Raw genomic sequence first — 20725 nt, forward strand, 5'->3', positions numbered from 1 at the left:
CGAGGCGGGGGGGGGGGGGGGGGGGGCTCCGGGCCTGCACAACTCCAGTCCAGAGATTGCTATCGCCCAGAGGCTGGCCCACGAGCCAATGGAAGAGAGCTTTGCTGGTTGCTAAGGAAACCCCAAGCGGCAAGATGGCAGCCGCCGGCCATGGGAGCCCGAGCTCCAGCCTGCCTCGCCGGGACCCACCGAGGCCGCCGCGGGACGGTAATGGCTGTAGGCCGGGACCGGGCCTCCGTGCGCGGCGGGAGGGAGACGCCAAGGTCCCAGCCGACAACCCCGGGGAAGCCCCGGTGTCCCGAGCCTGGGAGGGGGGGACCCCCGCGAGTGGGAGGGGTCCCGGGCCCGGCCCTGGACGCGCGGTTCCGAGGCTGGCGGGAGCTGCTCGTAGATGAGAAGAACCATCTTCAGGTAGTTCAGGTGGAGCCTGGGCCTCTTTACGGCAGGTGCAGGAGTCCAGGTTGCGCGGTGGAAACGGGGCTGGTGGGGAACTGGAGGGTTGCAGCCGCTGGCAGGACCCCTCAGGTGTAAATGTGGGCTCTGTCCCGAGGGGACCAGAGGACCCTGGTGCGTTCGTGCAGAGGAATGGCGGGGCTGGCCCCTTCCCCTCAACCCTGTACCTCACCTTCCCCAGCAGCTGTCTCCCAGACCCTCCCCAGGCCGCAGCCTCTCAAGGACCCTGTGCACGCATCCTGCACACTCCCCTCAGGGCCCAGAGACCATCCCTCTCTAGTGTCTGTTGATTGTCAGCGGGGTCACCTGTGTCACCACGTGCTCACACGTCCATTTGCTTTCCAACAATCAGGTTATGGTGTCTACGTGTACCCGAATTCTTTCTTTCGATATGAAGGAGAATGGAAAGGAGGAAAGAAACATGGTAAGAAATATCTGTGGCCCACTCCCACGCTTGCCACCTTGCACCGACAGCCCATTTCCTGGGGTGCCTGGGCAGGCAGGTGGCTGCAGGAGCAGCATTGCTGGGCCCCACGCTCCCTGTCATGAGAGTCGAGGAAAGTCCCTGCAGGGCCCTGAGAGACCCCTCCGCCAACGCCTGCTGGCAGGCTCTGGGGCACCCTGGGCAGGGGAAGCCACAAGTGTAAAATCCTCCCCAGGGTTTTCATCTGTCTTGGCCAATGTGAAAATTGCCTTCATGGTTTACTTTTGATGATCAAGAAAATTACCTAGTTTTGAAAACAAACAAACAAAAACACCTCAGCATTAGAGAAGAGAAAGTGCCGAGTAAGAGGCGGGGGAGTCCTCTCCAGAGGTGGACCCAGACTTTCCTGCATTTAAGCATTTATGTTCACGGACATGTCTGTCTGGGGATTCTGCCTTCTCGTATCCTCTGCCCGTTTTTCTCCTGGAGAACTGGTCTTTTGGAATTTTTTTATATGAGTTCTTTTTGTGTCTACTGACTGTTAGTGTTTTCTATATTTTTAACCTTTTGACTTGTGTCATTGTCACACAAGACATTTTTTGCTTTTGTCTGAAATCTTTGCTTCTCTTCCTCGAGGCCGGGCAGGGAGGCTTGTGTCTTAAGACCTCATGGTTCCCCCTTTTATTTTTTTTTAAGTTTTTTTTTTTGTTTTTTTTTTTATTTAAGTAACTTCTACCCCAATGTGGGGCTCAAACTCACAACCCTGAGATCAAGAGTTACACACAGGGCACCTGGGTGGCTCAGTCGGTTGAGCATCTGACTTCGGCTCAGGTTATGATCTCCCATTCATGGGTTTGAGCCCCACGTCGGGCTCTGTGCTGACAGCTCAGAGCCTGGAGCCTGCTTCGGATTCTGTGTCTCCCTCTCTCTGTTCCTCCCCTGCTCGTGCTCTGTCTCTCTCGGTCTCTCAAAAAATAAAACGTCCAAGGGATACAGGAGTACTGATGCATAGGGGCACTTGTACCCCAATGTTTATAGCAGCACTCTCAACAATAGCCAAATTATGGAAAGAGCCTAAATGTCCATCAGCTGATGAATGGGTAAAGAAATTGTGGTTTATATACACAATGGAATACTACGTGGCAATGAGAAAGAATGAAATCTGGCCCTTTGTAGCAACGTGGATGGAACTGGAGAGTGTGATGCTAAGTGAAATAAGCCATACAGAGAAAGACAGATACCATATGGTTTCACTCTTAGGTGGATCCTGAGAAACTTAACAGAAACCCATGGGGGAGGGGAAGGAAAAAAAAAAAAAAAGAGGTTAGAGTGGGAGAGAGCCAAAGCATAAGAGCCTCTTAAAAACTGAGAACAAACTGAGGGTTGATGGGGGGTGGGAGGGAGGGGAGGGTGGGTGATGGGTATTGAGGAGGGCACCTTTTGGGATGAGCACTGGGTGTTGTATGGAAACCAATTTGACAATAAATTTCATATATTGAAGAAAAAAAAAAAAAAGCCATTACAGGTATGATTGTGAATAATTTCAAGATGAGATCATCCTGGACTAAGTTGAATCCTAAATCCAAAGATGAGTTTCCTCATAAGAGAAGAAAAGGAGAGATCACACAGAGGACAAGGCAATATAAGACAGAAATATAAACTGGAAGGGTGCATCAGTAAGCCAAGAAAGGTCAAGGATTGCTGGCAAAATGCTAAGGGAGAAGCATGGAATGGATTTTCCTTCAGAGGCTGTAGAAGGAGCCAACCCTATCTACACCTTGATTTTGTAATTCTGGCCTGTGCCTACAGAACTGTGAGATAATAAGTTTCTGTTGTCTTAGCACTCCATTTGTAATAATTTGTTACAAATAATTTGAAGAACACTAATACATATCTCATAAAACATCAGATTTTTTTTTCTGCTATAAATAAATAAATAAATAAGTAAAATGAAAGTTACACACTTCTCTGACTGAGCTAGCCAGACACCCCAGTTCCCCTTTTTTAAATGTTTTCTTGAGTGCTGCCCTGCATCACAGACTCCCCTTCGTCCCCAGTGCTGATGGAGGCCAGGTGACCATAGCGTCCCCACTGAAGAGGCCGGAGTGGGATCTCCTCTGCACTTTGATGGCTCTGCAGTCATCCTGGCTGAGATAGTGGGTGTTCGTAATGTTGCAGAAACATTTCTGTTGTTAAGCGTGTATGTGGGTGAGTTTGCAGAGAGCAGGTGTGGGACCAGAGACGGAGCCAGAGACAGAGACCTGAGAGCCTCAAGGCCTCGCGCTTCCCTCTGAGAAATGAGCCCGGCCACACACGTGTGCCAGCAGTCACTCCGACTTCGGTCTGACTTCACATCCTGATCTTTCCCCAGGTCGGGGGAAGCTGCTGTTTAAAGATGGGGGCTATTACGAAGGCGAGTTCACGGACGGGGAGATCACGGGGGAAGGCTGCCGGATCTGGGCCTCATCAGGTTAGCGGTGGGGACAGGTGCGGGCATGTTAACTCCTCCCTCATAAGCCATCTGCTCTAAGTTGTACCTGGCTTCCGGCGGCAGAAGGCCCCTCCGACTGTGAAATGTGGGCTCCTGGTTTCAGTCAGGTGTCCTGAGTCAGCAGAGCGTCCCCTGGGGCAGGGGCAGCCACGGCTCCAGGAGCTCAGACCCTCGCAGGCAAGCCTGGTGGCCGCTTCTCTGGGAGGGAAGGTTCACTCCACAGACTGACCCAGAGAGGCCTTTCCCTTGGGCTCACAGGGATGCCACAGAGAGGGTCGTCCTAGGACAGGTCTGCTCCCACAGGCGAGGAGGGGAGGGAACCGACACCCCTACGGTAATACCTTGTCTCATCAGCCAAGGCAAATAAACGGTGCCTGCCGCCACTGATTGGGGACAGGAGGGTCTGACTGTTGACCCACCAAGGACACAGGCAACAGCTCTAACCCTGGATGCCTGTGCCCCTCCTCCTCTGCCCCAGGGAACACCTATTCGGGACAGTTTGTTTTGGGAGAACCTCAAGGACGTGGCATCATGACGTACAAAGCTGGTGGATGTTACGAAGGGGAGCTCTCCCACGGCGTGAGAGAAGGTCTGACGGTCACCAGAACTCCCTGAGTGTGGCAGGGTGCTGTGTGGGGAGCCCTGGACACCAGCACCCCTCACCAAGATCTGACTCAGGGGGCCCGTGTGGGCTCAGGAATCTGAGCTTGCGCAGGGAGCCTGACATGCACCCGGGCCCGGGAGCCTTTCCCCCAGTTCCGTGGGGGGGCCATGGCCCGGGGACCCCGTGTGCTGTGGCTGTGACAAGGGTCGTGCGTTGGTTAACCACCACTGTGGTTTAAGTCCGGTGGCTCAAGACAACCGCGACTTAATTGTTTGCCCACAACCCCAGGCGTCAGCGATCTGGCCCGGCCCTGCTGGGAAAGCTTCCGCACTCACGTGGGGTCTCCCCTCCAGCCGCAGTGACAGCACTCGAGCAGGGCTGGTAGCTCCCGGGCCCTCCTGGCCTAAAAGCCTCGGGGCTCCTGGGGGGCGAGAAGGTGCAGGCCCTCCTAGGTCACGCTGCTCACAGAGCGAGTCAAGAGGCCACGCTTGGGGGGAAGTGGACTCTGCCCCGAGGGGGCGGTTGGGGGTGGCGTGCATGCCCCCGAGGCCCGAAGACCAGCACCCAGAACCGGGCCAAGAGGCCGCGAGGTCCGATGGTGCCTTCGTGGTGTCCGCACGCATTCCCGAGCTGTCCCGAACGACACAGTGAAGCCCTGTCCTCACGAGCGTGTCCTCTGGCCTCTAGGCCGAGGGCCTCTGAGTCTGTTACTCGGGGCCCAGCCCTGCTGTTATGTCTGTGAGGGGCGGCTTTCCCACAGGCTCACGTGCACACCTGCAGTGGCCAGGCCATGGTGTGGGCCCCACCACACAGCAGGCACTCCGGCCTCAGACTCCGGGGGGGGCTGGGGTCCTTAAGTGACACCCTCCCACCCTCACTCGGGACCTTCGAGAGCCGGACCCCAGAGCCGCTTCCATTGGGTGGCCGCTGGGGCCACCCTAAATCGAATCTGCCCTTCCTGCCCCAACGGCCCTGGCCTGGGAGGACGGCCTGGCTCCCGGGGCCCCGCCGACCCCAGCTTTCTTCCCGACCCACCCGCCCTCAGGAGGCCCGCAAAGCCCCTTCAGGGATGTAGGTCCACCTGGCAGGACGCAAGAGGTGACACTGGGTGCCTGGGCTCACTCCCTAGGATACGGGTGTCTGGTGGACCGGGACGGACAAGCCTACTGGGGGTGGTTCCATGACAACCAGCGACACGGCCAAGGACACATGGTCTTCCGGTGAGTACGCCACCCGTCTGTCCCCAGCCCCCAGCGCCGGTCCACGAGGTTCGGTCTGAGTTCTTGGTAGGATTCTGACCGTTCTCTCAGTTACGGACATCGCTCACGGAGTGTGCAGGAGAGAAGACGTCCCGGGAGGCGGGTGCGGGGCCCTGGCCGGAGGATGAGCCAAGGCTTCCACGGCAGCAGGCCTGCCTGCCTGCCTGCCTTTAAATCCGGCGGCCGCGGCTCCGCGCAGGTCCCCCCCGCTTCTCCGGTAGCCTCTCCAAGTCTTACTCACCTGGGGGGCCAGGCGAGCGGGCGCCAAGGCCACAGCCCCCCGCCACCCCCCCGCCCGCAGCAGGCCCTGGCGAGGCAGGAGCTCACGCCATCTGCTCAGAGCCTATTTTCGCCTCCGTCCCGGTGGCGCTTGCTGAGCCCCGGTCGGAGGAGCCGGTCTGAGTCAGCGCCGCCACCTGGCTCTCCCCAGGCTGACGGCAGCCCCTGTGTTTGTGTCCCCAGGAACGGTGACGAGTACGAAGGCGACTGGGTCCGGGACCAGCGTCAGGGGCACGGGGTGCTGTGTTGTGCCGACGGCTCCACCTATGAGGTATCTGGGGACCTGGCGGGACCCAGGCCCTCTGTGCTGGCTTCCGGAGTGTTCCGGCGCGTGTCAGTGCTGCAACCCGCTCCCAGCAGGGGCCCGGAGGGCTGCCGTGAAGGGCCCCGGCCAGTACCTTTCCTGACTGGCTCCTGAGGTGCCATAACCCGCACTGTCGCCTGTGGAAATGAGGTGAAATTTCTCAGTCCCTTGAGGATGCCCTCGGTGCGGGCGAAGCGGGTTTTGGTGAGGGGTGCCCCCACCGATAACGTGCGGAAGCGGACGAGGAGGCCCGTTCCCCCCTCACCGCTGCAGGCACTGCCCCTCGGGTTTGACAGGGGGGCTACTCACTACGAGGGGTGGGGGAGAGAGACCCAGGCAGATCCAAAGACCGCGTCAAGACCCCAGAATTCATCATTCTTTTTTTTTATGGACACTGGCCCGCATGCCCGGCCGGGAGCAAAGCGGGCAGAGCCAGGAATGCGTATCTCCGGTCGGCGGCCAGACTGGATGAGGGGCCCCGCTGGGTCTGCAGGCAGCTGGGTGGCCAGGGGCCTGGCCGTCTTCCCTGATGTGTCCTCGTGTGCAGGCGGGAGGAAGAGGGTACGGCAGGCCGGCTTGGGAGGCCCCGGAGCCTCAGCGGGGTGGGATGTGTTCCGAGCGTCTCTGGAAGGGCCGGAGGGGTGATGCTCTGGTCTCTGTGGGAGAGGCCCGCCTGGCTCTTAATCGGAGCCACCGTCAGGAGAGGCGATGGGGCGCAGAGAACAGCATCAGGACGTTTCGGAGGTGAAGACGCGGCCGTGCTGACAGCTTGGCTGTTGAAGCAAAGGCCAGAGGAGAAGCAAGGACCCTCGGCTTCGGGACTGTCAGGTGGCAGTGGTGCCCAGAGCCGAGTCCCGCTGGGGGACAAACCACACCAGTGCGTGAACGTGGACACGGGCAGCTGGCGAGAGGCTGTGCAGCGCTAGGCGGGGTAAAAGCAGACGCACGGGTGGCCCCGGAGACGCCCCCAAAGATGGACCCGGGACCTGGTTCGGGCAGGGAGAGTCGTGGCGCGCACCGGGGCTTCAAGACCGATAGAGCTGTCGCCGTGGTTGTGACACGCCCACTAAACCCGGCTCTGGGAGCCCAGGTGCTGCGGCTCGCGGCTGCCCCCGCAGCGCCCTCTGCTGACGAAGCGGCACGCCAGCCGGCCGACAGAGACCTCAAGGGGTCCGGCTTCCGCCCCACAAAGGCGGCCAAGAAGGGTGGCTCTGGGGCTGAGAGGCCATAAAATGGTCCCCGGCCCGGGGTGGAGACGGAGTGGCTGGGGCAGGGGCGGGGGTGCCCGGACGCCGGCCTGTAGTGCGGGAAGCCCCACACGGCTGCCTTCCCTGCTCGTGAAGCAAGATCTGCCCCGGTAAGACCGCACCCAGGCCAGCGCCCCCTGTGCTCGAGGGGCCCCGCTCCACGCTGCTGCCCTGCCGGCCTGGGCCGGTGTGCTTGGTGGTTTGCACCGCGCCCATTTGCAGGTGCTGCTGTGACCTGCTGTTTCTCCACGAGGGGACGTCCGGCCAGCCGTCCTTACGGGGCCACAGATCGTCCGCCTCAATTCTCCGGAGCTGCAAGGGAAGAGAAACGCAGGGCAGGCCCTCCTCCCAGGGTCCTCGCCCCACCTGGAGTCACCTCCACAAATGTGCACGGCCACACCCCAGGCTGGGGGACACCAGAATCTGCCACTTGGCCGCTAGGCCTCTTGCCACAGGCACCAGGCTCTGTCCTCAGCCCTCGCCTCAGTTCTGCCCATCTTGTAGCTCAAGGGCCTTGTGAGTTCACAGGCCCAGAGGAGGCCTCCCACATCAGGGAGTCCTGGCTTGGAGCCCGGGCTCCCTCACATCCCTGTGACATTCGGGGGCAGCCGGCACAGCCTAGGACCCGGGTCAGGCTCCCCACGGCCGCACAGGGCCAGAGGACAGGGCAACACGCTCTTTAGAGCCCCCAGCACTTCCCTGTTTCTGGAGGCTTTTCTGGCCCTTGGACCCTCCGCCGCCTGCATGGCCTCCCTTCGGGGCTGTGGCTGCCCACCTGGGCCCCGCTCAGGCCTCCCCTGCAAGTCGAGGCTCAGCCAGGAGGGGACGGGCAGCAGCCCCCCACTCCCCGGGCTGACCCGGGACACCTGCCGGGCGATCCACCAGGGGGCAGCCCAGCCCTGCCAGCAGCGTGGCCTCGGCAGGCCTGCCAGGGGCTTCTCCCACTCGGGAGACATCTTGTTCCGACTTGCGGGCCGGGAGCCGGGTCTCCGACAGAACCGCCCTGGGCTGCAGCTCCCGATGGCCAGGCTGCCTCGTCCAGAGTGAGGAGGTGTTTGCCTGGACAGTCGCCCCGTGGTGTCTCCAGCCACACCATCCCAGCCTGCAGATCTCGGGACGCACGCCCTTGAGGGAGATGGCGTGTCCTCGGCGTGGGGCGCCTCAAATGAGTGGAGGTGGAAGCCTGGTCCCTCCAGGCCGCGTCTCCCCGGGATGCAGACTTGTGTCTCTCCATTTCCTTTTGCTGGGCAGCGTCTCAACCTTCTGGAGCCTTCTGCCCAAGAACCTCGGACACTCCGCCTGCCCCCTGCAGCTCCAAGTGCTGCTGGGACACCCATCCTCCATCGTGCTGGGCGGTGTCCATTTGGGCAGCCCCCATCCGCACGTGATGGCAGGGACACGAGCAGCCACCTCCCCTGCGGTCCAGGCGCTGACCTGACGACCCGAGTGGCACACGGGTCCCGGAGGGAGGGCCGGCGCTGGGGTCCATCCTCTGCCCTCCAGCCCCTTTCTAAGCTGGCTTCCAGCTGGCCGTGCGGACAGACGGACGGACGGGGCCAAAGGAGGAGGGCTGCGTCCAGGAGGGGGTGGGATCAGGGCCCTCACTCGCAGCTGCCAGGACGCCTTTCGGACCGCCACAGAGTCCCCGCACAGCCTGGTGCCGGGCCTGGCCGATGAGGAAGGCGCGGGCTCCCGGGTCCAGCGCGGGCCTCTCCGGGTGTAGGGACACCTCCCGCCCGACCGCTGACCTCCAGGCATCGGGAGTCACCCGGTGATCGGTAGACACGGAGCCGCCGCAGGGAGCAGGGCGCCACCCCAAGGCGCGTCTCCTGTGAGGGTGTGGGCGACCCCCTGGGCCCTCGCAGGGAAGGAGTCGGCCCTCTTGAAAACGATCTGTGTATCTCGTGAGATACCCCTGACCTGAAACGTACCGTCTTAACCACGAAGCGTGAAGTTCGGAGGTATCAAGCACATTCACACAGTTGCGCGGCCGTCCCCGCCGCCCATTTCCAGAACCTTCCACCTTCCCAAACGGACGCTCCGCCCCACGAAACACTGGCGCCCACCCCGCCACTCTCTCTGTGGATTTGACCCCCGCGTGTACTGCGCGTCCCCGGAGTCCTACGGGGTCTGTCCTGTGGGGACGGGCCGCTGTCACGGAGCACGGTGCCCCCGAGGGCATCTGTGTTCCTCCCTCTTTAGGGCCGGATGATCCTCCACTGCGTGGAGGGACCACGTCGTGTTCGTGCCTCCGTCGGCGGGCACCGGGGTGGCTCCCACCCTTCGGCTCCTCGAGCGCCTGCTGCCGTGCGCGTGGGTGGGCGCCCAGCCCTCACAGGGCCTGCGCCCGGCTCTGCGGCCGTGGACCCACCACGGGGACTTCTGGACCGCAGGGTAACTCACTGCTGGATGTGCGAGGAACTCCTCACGGTTCCCACGGCGGCTGTGCCACATTACTTTCCCACCAGCATCTGTCCTTCTCTGTTCCGGAAAATCTGCCCCAACCAGTGTGGGTGCCGTGCACAATAGCGGACAGGGCCTGGGGGCCGATAGCGCCGTGGGGGCGAGCCGCGTTCCCACGGAGTGGAGGCAGGCCCGAGCTGTTCGCACAGCCGAGCGCTCCCTACCTGTGCGGCTGCGGCGTGGTCCCCACCGGCAGCTGCTGGCTTCCGGGCTGTCCGTGCACATTGGCCGTGTTTCCGTGCTGGCTCTCCCAGAGGGAGGCCTGCTGGTCGGTGCACCTGCCTGCCGCAGGGAGCAGGTGGCCGGCCTTATGTGTGTCTTCACCTGCTGGCGGCTCCCCCGCGTCTGCAGGAGCGCCGGGGGCCTTTGTGTCCTCACACCCCCCCCCTCACAGTCCAGGGATGTGGGGCCGTGACCCCGGGGGGCGCTGCACACAGGACAGAAGAGGCATCTGGGCCTTTTCGAGCACGTGTGGGAGGAGGGTCTGGGCTGCCGGAGCCTTCGCGGGAGCCAACGCCAGGCTACAGGCTCCACGTGAGGTTCAGATGTCCACAGACCTCAGAAACGGACGCGGGCAGGCAGCGAGAGCCACAGCTGACACCGTGAAATCCCGGGAATTTACAGCAAGGTCATGGATGTCAAACATGACACCCTGTGACCCTGGTGTTCGGGAGACGAGAGTGGGGCGCACACCCATGCCACCGTCGTGCCAGCCTGTGCGGTCACTGCCACCCCTGCAGGCCACCCCGCAAGCTGGGGACACCAGGGCTCCTGGACAGTCGCGGGGCCCGGGCAGGTGGCCCGCAGCCATTTCCTCATATGTGACCTGACCCCGGCCACTCCGACCTGGTCTGCGAACCCGTGACCTCAAAGGAAGTGGTCACCTGCTCCAGCTCCGAGGTTTGGCATGGCACGGGAGACCGCGAATGCCTCTTTGGCCGCCAGGCTGCAGATTCAGGGAGCCCCAGGGAGCACGGGGGAGGGGCCGGCACGGAAGCGATAACCATGAAAACACAGCAACTTTTCCCTCCGAAAGAAAAGTCGCATCGGTTAAGCAGAGCACGCTTCCTTAAATAAGAGAGTCAGGCGCTTGTCTCACACAATTTATCCCCATCACTTGTGGGCACAAGCCAGGAATCTCTCGTCCCATTGGCCCCACTCTGTTCAGGGAGGCTCCAAACAGGCGGGTCCCATCCTGTGGAGCCCTGGGCGCCCAGAGGTGGGCCCAGCTGCCCAGTCCACAGCAGCACCCTCGGGCCCTATGGGAGTCCCGCAGCCGCGGCTGACAGGCGTGCCTCACCGTCGTCCCCCGGGACCGTCTCCTAACACTGGACCCCGTTCCCTCGGTCTTTGTGGTGTGGACACAGGCCCCGCGCTTCCTCCCGGGATGGCTCCCACCGTGCAGCAGCCCCGGCCTGGGCGCCAGCCGGCTCCCTGGGCGGAGGGAGCCCCCGCCCCGGGTGGAATGCACTCGCCCCTCCTCGTGGGGGTCCAGCCTCCTCCAGGAGACAGTTGTAGGAGTGGTGACTCGTGCTTCGGGCGTGAGTCGGCGGAGAAAGGGCTGGGCTCTCACAGGTATGATTTATGACATTAATTAGAAAAGGTCCCACGCTGGCTGAGTTGCGTGGCACACCCGAGCGTGCTCGTCCCGGTGTGGTTCTGCACTGAAGCCACGGAAGCCCAGCTGCCCCGGAGCTGCGGTCTGGGCTCAGGTTCTAGCAGGCGAGTTAAAGGTCGCTGGGGGACGGGGACGCCTGTGCCCACGGGCCGCCCTCCTCCTCGGAGGCCCTGGGTGTGGAATGACCCGAGAGTCCGATGCTTCCCAGGCAAGGCTGCGCCGGTGCTTGGCTTGGTGGACGGGGGTGCGAGCGGGGACGAGAGGCGGCGGCTCTCGTGGCGGAAATGGCTGTGAGGTGGGCGGGCGTGGGCGACTGGCTCAGCAGCCATCTCGCCATTTGGAGGGCCTTTCGGCCTGTGTCGATTTGGGCCCTGATGCAGCCCCGAGGGAGCCAGGAAGCATTTACAACGAGTGTCCACCCGTGGGAGCTGCGGCCCCTGCCTCCAGGAGTCTCGGGTGCCCCTGTGGGCGGGGCGGGGCTACAGGGTTTGGGTCCGTGTGCGGGAGCGTCTGGAGCCCAGAGAGGGAGGTGCAGGCATGGGGCCGGCGCCTGGGAGGGCACGTGAGCACATGGCTGGGCTCCAGGGGCCCTGCTCCCATCCCCGCAGGGTGGGGTGACCCACATGCCTGCCCAGGGACAGGGACGAGCATTGCAGGGTGAGGGCAGGTAGCAGGCTTGCCCAGAGCACAAGGGGGCACAGAAACAGCAGCTCTCGCGTCGGTGGGACGGAGGGAGCTGGAACGACGAGGCCGAGGGAGGCCGCGAGGCCGCGGGGCCCCACAGGGAGGTGTCGCTCTGCAAGACGCGGCCCTCACCTGTGGCCACCACCCCTGCCCCGGCCTCCTTGGGGCCTGACCACATCCTACTGTGTCACCTGCTGCCGCCGGGCCCCGGGCCCAAGCCCAGAGGTTTCCAGGCGCAAGGGCGCCCCTCTGTTGGGGGCGGTGGATCTGGTGTGGCTCCTGTGGGCTTTTCGTGTGGCCAGCCAGGGGTCCTGTCGCCTGAGCTGAAGCTGGTAACTCGTCAGGTTTGGGGATGGTGTCGTGAGGGGAAGGGTTTCCCAGCAAGCAGACAGCAACCGGGGGCTCCGGGGGCAGCCACCCTGCCCTCCCAGCGCTGCCCCGACCTCGACCCACGGACCACAGCTCAGCCCAGGACCGCTGCTCTGCTGGCTCCCGCCCAGATCACCTCGCCCGTCACCGTGAGAGAGCGCCGCCGCCCGGCCACACACACACACACACGCGGGCAGACATGCAACACGCTTGCCCGCAGGTACGCACAGAACACGTATGTAGGTGGAAGCGCCCGCGCCCCCGTCCCCACGCGGGTACCTGTGCGCTCGGCGCCCGCTGATGGTCACTTAGGTGCTCACAGGCGTCTCCGGAGCCTCCCCTGCCGCTGCCGGGTGGGCTTCCCGCCCCGAGTCCAGGACGAGAGAGCAGCGCCCGCGGGCTTGGTCCGGCCCGTCGCCTGCACCCGGGGGCCGCTTCCTGGGGGACGCGACCTCAGCCCCGCATGCACCAAGCATCCCCGAGGTGCAGCCTCGGGAGACCGGGAACGTCCGCAAGGCCGACTCTGCCGTCTGGGTCTCGGGCGGGAGGGACGGCCAGGCCTCACGGCTGGGCTCGGCCTGCCCCTGCCCACCTGGAGCCCCGGCCCTCCTGTGGCCGCGGCGGTCGGGTCGCCGCCCCTGCCGGGTGCCCGGGGGGCTGCCCGCTGTCCAGAGCCCCGGCCCGGGGGTGAACCGTGGTCGGACCGCCACCCCTCACGGTGACTTGACTCCAAAGCCCTGGTGCTCGGCGACTCTGTTCCCCAGGCCGCCCGCGGGAGGCTCCTTCCCAGGTTTGGGGCGTCCAAGCTGTGCCGGGCCGCAGCCCCCGGGGGCCGTTGCCACGGCCCCGTGGCCCCTCCCGGGGGCCTGAGAGAGGCCGGTGCCGGCCTCAGCTGCGCTGTGTCCCGCGGGGCCCGTGGGCAGCGCCGTCCACACGGGCACCGACCGCGGCCCAGCCCAGGTGGAGGGCAGGGCGGGGGAGCGGAGCCCGATTAGCTCCCACGGAAGGATGCGTGGAACCAAACGTGCCTCCGGCTGAGTTTTCTTCCAGAAGGAGTAATTCGTAGTCAAACAAGGTAGCAGCAGGCCCTTGAAGTTTCCCACAGAAGGGACGTAGCCACTCTAATTCTTATTCTCCTGCCCTGTTGTGCGTGTGGTTCGGAAAGCGAGGTTTATTGTGAGGGCGGCAGAGTGGGGTGTGCGCCGCGGGGACTCAGCGGGCCCCTCGATGGGCCTGCCCGTTGTCAGGGAGCCCTCCGGCCCGCACACATGCGGTGTCTTTACCGAGAGGGTTTTTGTGCCGAAAGGGCCCCCTTTCCGAGCCGGTGTTTCGTTGGCATCTTGTACACGTGTCCTTGCTCCCAAACTTCACGGCTTCTTACAGTTCAGTCGCAGGGCAACGTGGCCACACAGCAGCAGCTCGTGATTCCCCGCCCTCGAAGGGTCCCCGGGACCCCGCGGCCACCCCCTCCCCCTGCATCACACGTGCCCTCTGTGGGTTCTGAGTGCACACGGCTGTCTCTGCAGGGACAGTGGCACGGTGACGTCTTCAGCGGCCTGGGCAGGATGACCCTCTGCTCCGGGGCCGTCTACCACGGGATGTGGATCAATGGCCACCCGGCGGGTAAGTGCCCACACCACCCCCCTCGGCGTTGCAAGGTCCTCTTGTGAGTTCTCCCTCAGGCGGCCCCAGGCACCGGCACAGGGGAGTTGGGTCAGGAGGTGTTTGGGGGTGATGGTGAAGTTCATCTAGAACCCCAGCCCCTTTAGAAGAAACACATTCCAGTAAGGTTTCGGAAGGGCTCGTGACCGTGACCGGCAGAGGCCCCAGTCCGACCTCGGACAGCCATGGCCCCGCTGTGAGCAGGAGGGTCCCTCTCCTCAGAGGGTCCCCGCCCACGGGGCCCTGGGCACCTGCCCCCCTCCCTGAACTCTCTGCACCGTGACTGGAGCACAGAGGGCCTGCAGGGGCCCCTCCCTCTGTTGGCCGGGTCAGGTGACCTCCTGTTAGACTCTAGGATAGAAGTGCCACCCCAGGGGCCAGGGGTCACGGGCTGCAGCTGCTTACTCAGAGCTGAGCAGCCACGACCTCAGGTGGGTCCCCAGGGCCCCTTGCAGGGGAGAGGCCGCGGCAGGTGCCCGCCAGGCCAGGAAGGACTCCTCGGTGGGGGCTCAGGTCCTGTGAAGGGGAGTGGCAGCCTAGGTCAGGGGGAGTCTCCTGGAGGGACTCCCGGATCCTTCCCAGCCCCCCAGGGCTCGGGGTTCAGGGGGAAGCAGACGCTGAAAACACTGTCTCCGGCCGCTCAGACCCCAGAGGACGCCCGGCAGATCCAGGAGGTGGCGGCCAGCCTGTGGGTGGGTCGCCCTCCAGGCCAGCTCCCCGGCAGGTGGCCGTAGCACCTCGTCCACACACATGGAGCCCCTGACTCAGACACGAGAAATGCAGGGCCTGAGTCCCAACCAAGCAGAGGATGTGCCGGAACCTTCCACGGTGTACAGACCCAAATGCTGATGAGCCACTTGCTTACAGCCCTTCCCCGTTTGGTGGCCCTCTGTAGTCTCTTCAGTGGACTTGTGGGAATTGCTTAAAAATCACAGCTGACCCTCAGGGCGGGGTCACGGTCTCGTTCTAGTGACTGCCCAGGTCATTCGGTCAGGTGGCTCTTGCAGGGGATTGACCGCGGCGAGTGATAACCCTCTCCCCACAGAGCTCTGGGAATCGAGGCTGCTGGGCCTGTGTGGGGGGTGTGGGCTCCAGCGGGCGGCGTCCCCCGTGCCCCGCTCACCCGTGCTCCGCTCTGCTGTCTCCCAGCACAAGCCAGGAGGATCGTGATTCTGGGTCCGGAGGTGATGGACGTGGCCCAGGGGTCTTCCTTCGACTTGAATGTTCAGCTGCAGCAGGACAGCGGCGAAGTTGCCGAGAGTGAGTGTCTGCAGGGTGACGACTGCGTTTTCGGAAGGACAAACAGGTGCCGGGCTCTCAGGGTTAGGGACGAGATGCCACGAGTGGCTTCCGGTACCTGGACACCAGCAGATACTTTGTTCGGGGGTCCTCGCCACGGGAGCCTCGGCAGACAGGCAGTAGGCACCCGAGGCCTCCAGGCAGCGGGTGTGTGTGTGTGTGCGGTGGTTGTGAGCGTGTGTGGTGGTTGTGCACGTGTGGGGTGGTTGTGCGCGTGCAATGGTTGTGCACGCATGGGGTAGTTGTGTGTGTGCAATGGTTGTGCGCGTGTGGGGTGGTTGTGCGCGTGTGCAATGGTTGTGAGTGTGCAATGGTTGTGCATGCATGGGGTAGTTGTGTTGTGCAATGGTTGTGAGCGTGTGTGGTGATTGTGCACGTGTGGGGTGGTTGTGAGCATGTGCAATGGTTGTGCGCGTGTGGGGTGGTTGCGCGTGTGTAATGGTTGTGCGCGTGTACAGTGATCGTGCGCGTGTGGGGTGGTTGTGTGTGGGGGGGTGGTTGTGCATGCGGTGATTGTGCGCATGTGGGGTGGTTGTGCGCGTGTGCAATGGTTGTGAGTGTGCGATGGTTGTGCACGCATGGGGTAGTTGTGTGTGTGCAATGGTTGTGAGCGTGTGTGGTGATCGTGCGCGTGTGCGGTGGTTGTGAGTGTGTGGGGTGGTTGTGCGTGTGGGGTGGTTGTATGTGCAATGGTTGTGCGCGTGTGGGGTGGTTGTGTGTGTGCGCGATGGTTGTGCACGTGTGCAGTGGTGCGCGTGTGGGGTGGTTGTGCGCGTGCAATGGTTGTGCACACATGGGGTAGTTGTGTGTGTGCAATGGTTGTGCGCGTGTGGGGTGGTTGTGCGTGTGTGCAATGGTTGTGAGTGTGCAATGGTTGTGCACGCATGGGGTAGTTGTGTGTGTGCAATGGTTGTGAGCGTGTGTGGTAATCGTGCGCGTGTGCGGTGGTTGTGAGCGTGTGGGGTGGTTGTGCGTGTGGGGTGGTTGTGAGTATGTGCGATGGTTGTGCGTGTGTGGGGTGGTTGTGTGTGTGCGCGATGGTTGTGCACGTGTGCAGTGGTGCGCGTGTGGGGTGGTTGTGCGCGTGCAATGGTTGTGCACACATGGGGTAGTTGTGTGTGTGCAATGGTTGTGAGCGTGTGTGGTGATCGTGCACGTGTGGGGTGGTTGTGTGCGTGTGGGGTGGTTGTGAGCATGTGCAATGGTTGTGCACATGTAGTGATCGTGCGCATGTGGGGTGGTTGTGTGCGTGTGGGGTGGTTGTGAGTATGTGCAATGGTTGTGCACGTGGGGGGTGGTTGTGCGCGCGGTGATTGTGCGCATGTGGGGTGGTTGTGCGCGTGGGGGGTGGTTGTGTGTGTGTGTGCGATGGTTGTGCGCGTGTGCAGTGATCGTGCGCGTGTGGGGTGGTTCTGTGCGTGCGGTGATTGTGCGCATGTGGGGTGGTTGTGCGCATGTGGGGTGGTTGTGTGTGTGCAATGGTTGTGCACGTGTGCAGTGATCGTGTGCGTGTGGGGTGGTTCTGTGCGTGCGGTGATTGTGCGCATGTGGGGTGGTTGTGCGTGTGCGGTGGTTGTGCACGTGTGCAGTGGTTGTGCGCATATGCAGTGATCGTGCCTGTGTGGGGTGGTTGTGCGCGTGTGGGGTGGTTCTGTGCGTGCCCACGGCCACCGCTCGTCTTACAGGAGGAAGGGTGACTCTACGCACCGCTGGCGTCTGCGGGGGGCGAGTTCCCGTGTCCTCCGTGGGTGATCGGGGAGGGCAGGTCTCCTGTGGCATCGGGGCTGCTTTTCGAGGGGCCCAGCGGGGCAGCAACGCACAGCGTGGACCAGCTGACCTCCCAAAGCCGGTCCCACCCGTGACCCGTGAGCAGAGGGCGCGGTGCGGAGAGGGCCCCCGCACGGTCACCGGTCCCTGTGCGTGGCCGGGCAGGACCACCGCTACTAAAATGCGTGCCTGGGATTCCTAACGTCCGTTAGTTCGCCCGAGCTTGGCGAGCTTCGACCAGGAAGCCCCCGTGTGCGGCGCGGATCAAAGACAGTCACAACTGGTTTATTTTATTTTATTTTGTTCTGTTTATTTATTTTGAGAGAGAACGCGTGCGCTTGTGCACCAGCAGGGGACGGGCAGAGAGAGAAGAAGAGGGGGGACCCCAAGCAGGCTCCACGCTGTCAGCGCAGAGCCCAACGTGGGGGGGTCGGACCCACGAACCGTGAGATCAGGACCTGAGCTGAAACCAAGGGTCCGACCCTTAACGGGCTGAGCCTCCCAGACGCCCCCACAGCTGGTTTATTTTCACGGCTTTATCGTGGTGCCGTTTTCATAGCGTGAAATCTTTGTGCTGTAAGCGATTCGATGATCTTTAGCAAATTCCCGGAGTCGGGCAAGCAGCGCCACGCCGTCAGTTTCGGACCGTGCCTCGCACCTCCTGCCTGCGGCCCCCTGCCCACCCCACCCCTCTCCTCACATCTGCTCTGCTTTTCTGACCGGCGCACTCTGCTGGGGTGCACCCACGTGGCAGTGCTCGGTACGAGTGTTTGGGTGGCCCGTGTGCTCTGTCCCTCGGTTATCCGCTCACGAGTGGGGTCGCCGCGTCACGTGGCAGATTTACGTGTAAATTTTTTTTTTTTTTTTTTAAATTTTTTTTTTCAACGTTTTTTATTTTATTTTTTTGGACAGAGAGAGACAGAGCATGAACGGGGGAGGGGCAGAGAGAGAGGGAGACACAGAATCGGAAACAGGCTCCAGGCTCCGAGCCATCAGCCCAGAGCCTGACGCGGGGCTCGAACTCACGGACCGCGAGATCGTGACCTGGCTGAAGTCGGACGCTTAACCGACTGCGCCACCCAGGCGCCCCTACGTGTAAATTTTTAAAGAAACCGTCAGGCCGTGTCCCAAAGTGGCCGCAGCGTTTACAACGCGGTCGGCGGGGCCCGGGCTGGATTTCCCACACCCTGCGCGTGCACAGCCGGCCCGAGGGGGCGTCCGGGGGCGCCCCATCTTGGTGCCCCTCTCGGTTCTGACCCACAGTTCACGGCTGACGAGGTGGTGCAGCTTTCCGTGTGTTTATTGGCCACGTGTGTATCTTCTCCAGAGAAATGTTAATCCAAACATGCTGCCTGTTTTTTAAAATTAGGCTGTTCCTCTTCTGGGTTTGAGTTGTTGGAGTTCCCGACGTATTCTGAACACGAGTCTTTTTATAGATGCATCTTTGCAAATAGTTTCAGTCTGTGGCTTATCATTTTCTTAATGCTGTCTTCTGAAGTACAAAGGGCTTTAATTGTGATGAAGTCCAATGAGTACATTTTTTCCTTTGTGGATCATAATATTGGTAACCTGTGTGGGAATTCCTAGCCCGGCCCAAGCACACAAAGATATTCTCCTGTTTTCTGGGAAAAGTTTTGCTCTTGGATTTCTGCCATCCGTCTTCGGCTACTTTTTGTGGATGAGATCAAGTTCTAAATTCATCTCTTTTCGTGTGGCTGTCCAGCTGTCACAGCACCACGTGCTGAAAAGACTGTCCCCTCCCCACTGTTGCCTTGGCACCTGGGTGGCGAACTGCTTGACTGTAAGAATGACGGTTTATGTCCGGACTCTCTATTTCGTGCCATTGGCCCCCGTGCCCCCACACGGTCCTGACTATTGTAGCCCCATAGTGAGCTTGGAAATTGGAGATTCCTCCAATTTGGTTTTTCTTTTTCAAAATTGTTTTGGTTATCCTGGGAACTTTGTATTTTATATAAATTTTTTAGGATCAGCTTTGTCAATTTGTGCCAAAAAAAGAAAAAAAAAAAAAACAAAAACCCTCCTGGGATGTTGTTAGGGACACTGGCCGGGAGGCACCACCCCTGACAGCACTCCAGGTCACCAGCAGGAAACCTCTCCCCATTTATTCATGCCTCCACTTTCTCTCACCAGAGCCTTGTAATTTTTAGTGTCCAAATCTTGTACTTCTTTTGTTAGATTTATTAATAAATGCTAACTTATTGCTGGTTATTTAATTTATAATTATAATTTGTTTACTAACACGTTTGTAATATTTGTTCTTTTTATGCTATTGTAAATGGAATTTTTTAAAATTTTATCTGAGAGAGAACGCACACGAGCAGGGGAGGGGCAGAGGGAGAGGCAGAGAGAGAGCCCCAGGCAGGCTCCATACTCAGTGCAGAGCTGACTTGGGGCTGGATCCCACGACCCTGGGATCATGACCTGAGCTGAAATCAAGAGTCAGCCGCCTGACCCACTGAGCCACCCAGGTGCCCCTGGAATTGTTTTCTTATCTTCATTTCAGAAATTGCTAGACTACAATTGATTTTTTTTTTAATGTTTATTTATTTTGAGAGAGAGAATGCATGAGCAGGGGAGGGGCAGAGAGAGAGAGGGGGACAGAGGATCCAAAGCTGGCTCTGTGCTGACAGTGAGAACCCAATGCCGGGCTTGAACTCAGGAACCTCGAGATCATGACCTGAGCCGAAATCCAGAGTCAGATACTTAACTGACTGAGCCACCCAGATGCCCCTAGACTACAATTCATTTTTAAATATTGATCTGATATCCTTTGACCTTGCTGGACTCACTTGTTAGTTCTGCTATTTTTTCTGAGGATTTCTTAGGATTTTCTATATAGAGGATCACGTCATCTTCAAAAACATCCAATTTTACTTCTTTCTTTCCGGCCTGGATGTGTTTTCTTTCTTTCGGCTGCAACATTTTATGTCCCCACCGGCAATGACTGAGGCCTCTAGGCGCTCGACCCCCTCACCAGCACTTCTCATCCTGTGTCGTTTGGGTCATGGCCATCCTACTGGGTGTGAAGCAGTGTCTCCTTGTGGTTCTGATTTGCATTATCCCTAACAAGGAGGAATGTGAGCATCTTTTCATGTATTTATTGACCATTCGTACATCTGCTTTGGAGAAATACCTGTTCATTGCCTACTTAAAAAATCAGGTAACTTGTCCTTTTACTGTGAGTTATTAAGACTTCTTTATGGGGGCGACCGGGTGGCTCAGTCAGTTAAGTATCCGACCATTGATTTGAGCCTCAGCTCATGATATCACAGGTCCGTGGGATCAAGCCCCACGTTGGGCTCGCTGCTGTCGGCACAGAGCCGCTTCAGATCCTCTGTCCCTCTCTCTCTGCCCCTCCCCCACTCACACGCTCTCAAAAATAAATAAAACTGTTTTTAAATTTATTTATTTATTTTGAGAGAGACAGAACAGGAAGGGGCAGAGAGAGAGTGGGAGGGAGAATCCCAAGCAGGCTCCACACTGTCAGCACAGAGCCTGATGAGGGACTCAGACTCTCAAACCATGAGATCGTGACCTGAGCTGAAACCAAGAATCAGATGCTTAACTGACAGAGCCACTCAGGAGCCCCAATAAAACATTTTTTTTTAAAGAGTTCTTTATGCTGGAGCTAAGTCCCCTTATTAAATATCTGATTTGCAAATGTTTTTTTCCCATTTTATGGATTGTCTTGCAGTCTCTTGATGGTGTCCCTTGAACACAAAAGTGTTACATTTTGGTGAAGTCCAACTCGTACTTTTTTCTTTTGCTGGTTATGCTGTTG

General features: G+C 60.4%; 1 protein-coding gene across 1 annotated transcript in view; it reads left to right on the plus strand.

Annotated features, from left to right (window-relative positions):
- Positions 1 to 21: 21 nt before the first annotated feature.
- The window catches only part of MORN1 (MORN repeat containing 1), a 52678-nt gene continuing 31974 nt past the window's right edge, over positions 22 to 20725 (plus strand). The window contains exons 1-8 of the mRNA XM_058719397.1: positions 22 to 207; positions 806 to 877; positions 3249 to 3347; positions 3847 to 3957; positions 5102 to 5192; positions 5694 to 5781; positions 13722 to 13818; positions 15007 to 15117. Coding sequence (XP_058575380.1) covers positions 135 to 207; positions 806 to 877; positions 3249 to 3347; positions 3847 to 3957; positions 5102 to 5192; positions 5694 to 5781; positions 13722 to 13818; positions 15007 to 15117 — 742 coding nt within the window. The 5' untranslated portion in view covers positions 22 to 134. The remainder of the gene's footprint in view (positions 208 to 805; positions 878 to 3248; positions 3348 to 3846; positions 3958 to 5101; positions 5193 to 5693; positions 5782 to 13721; positions 13819 to 15006; positions 15118 to 20725) is intronic.

This window comes from Neofelis nebulosa, chromosome 2, assembly GCF_028018385.1.
Source record: "Neofelis nebulosa isolate mNeoNeb1 chromosome 2, mNeoNeb1.pri, whole genome shotgun sequence".
Classification (NCBI taxonomy): Eukaryota; Metazoa; Chordata; class Mammalia; order Carnivora; family Felidae; genus Neofelis; species Neofelis nebulosa.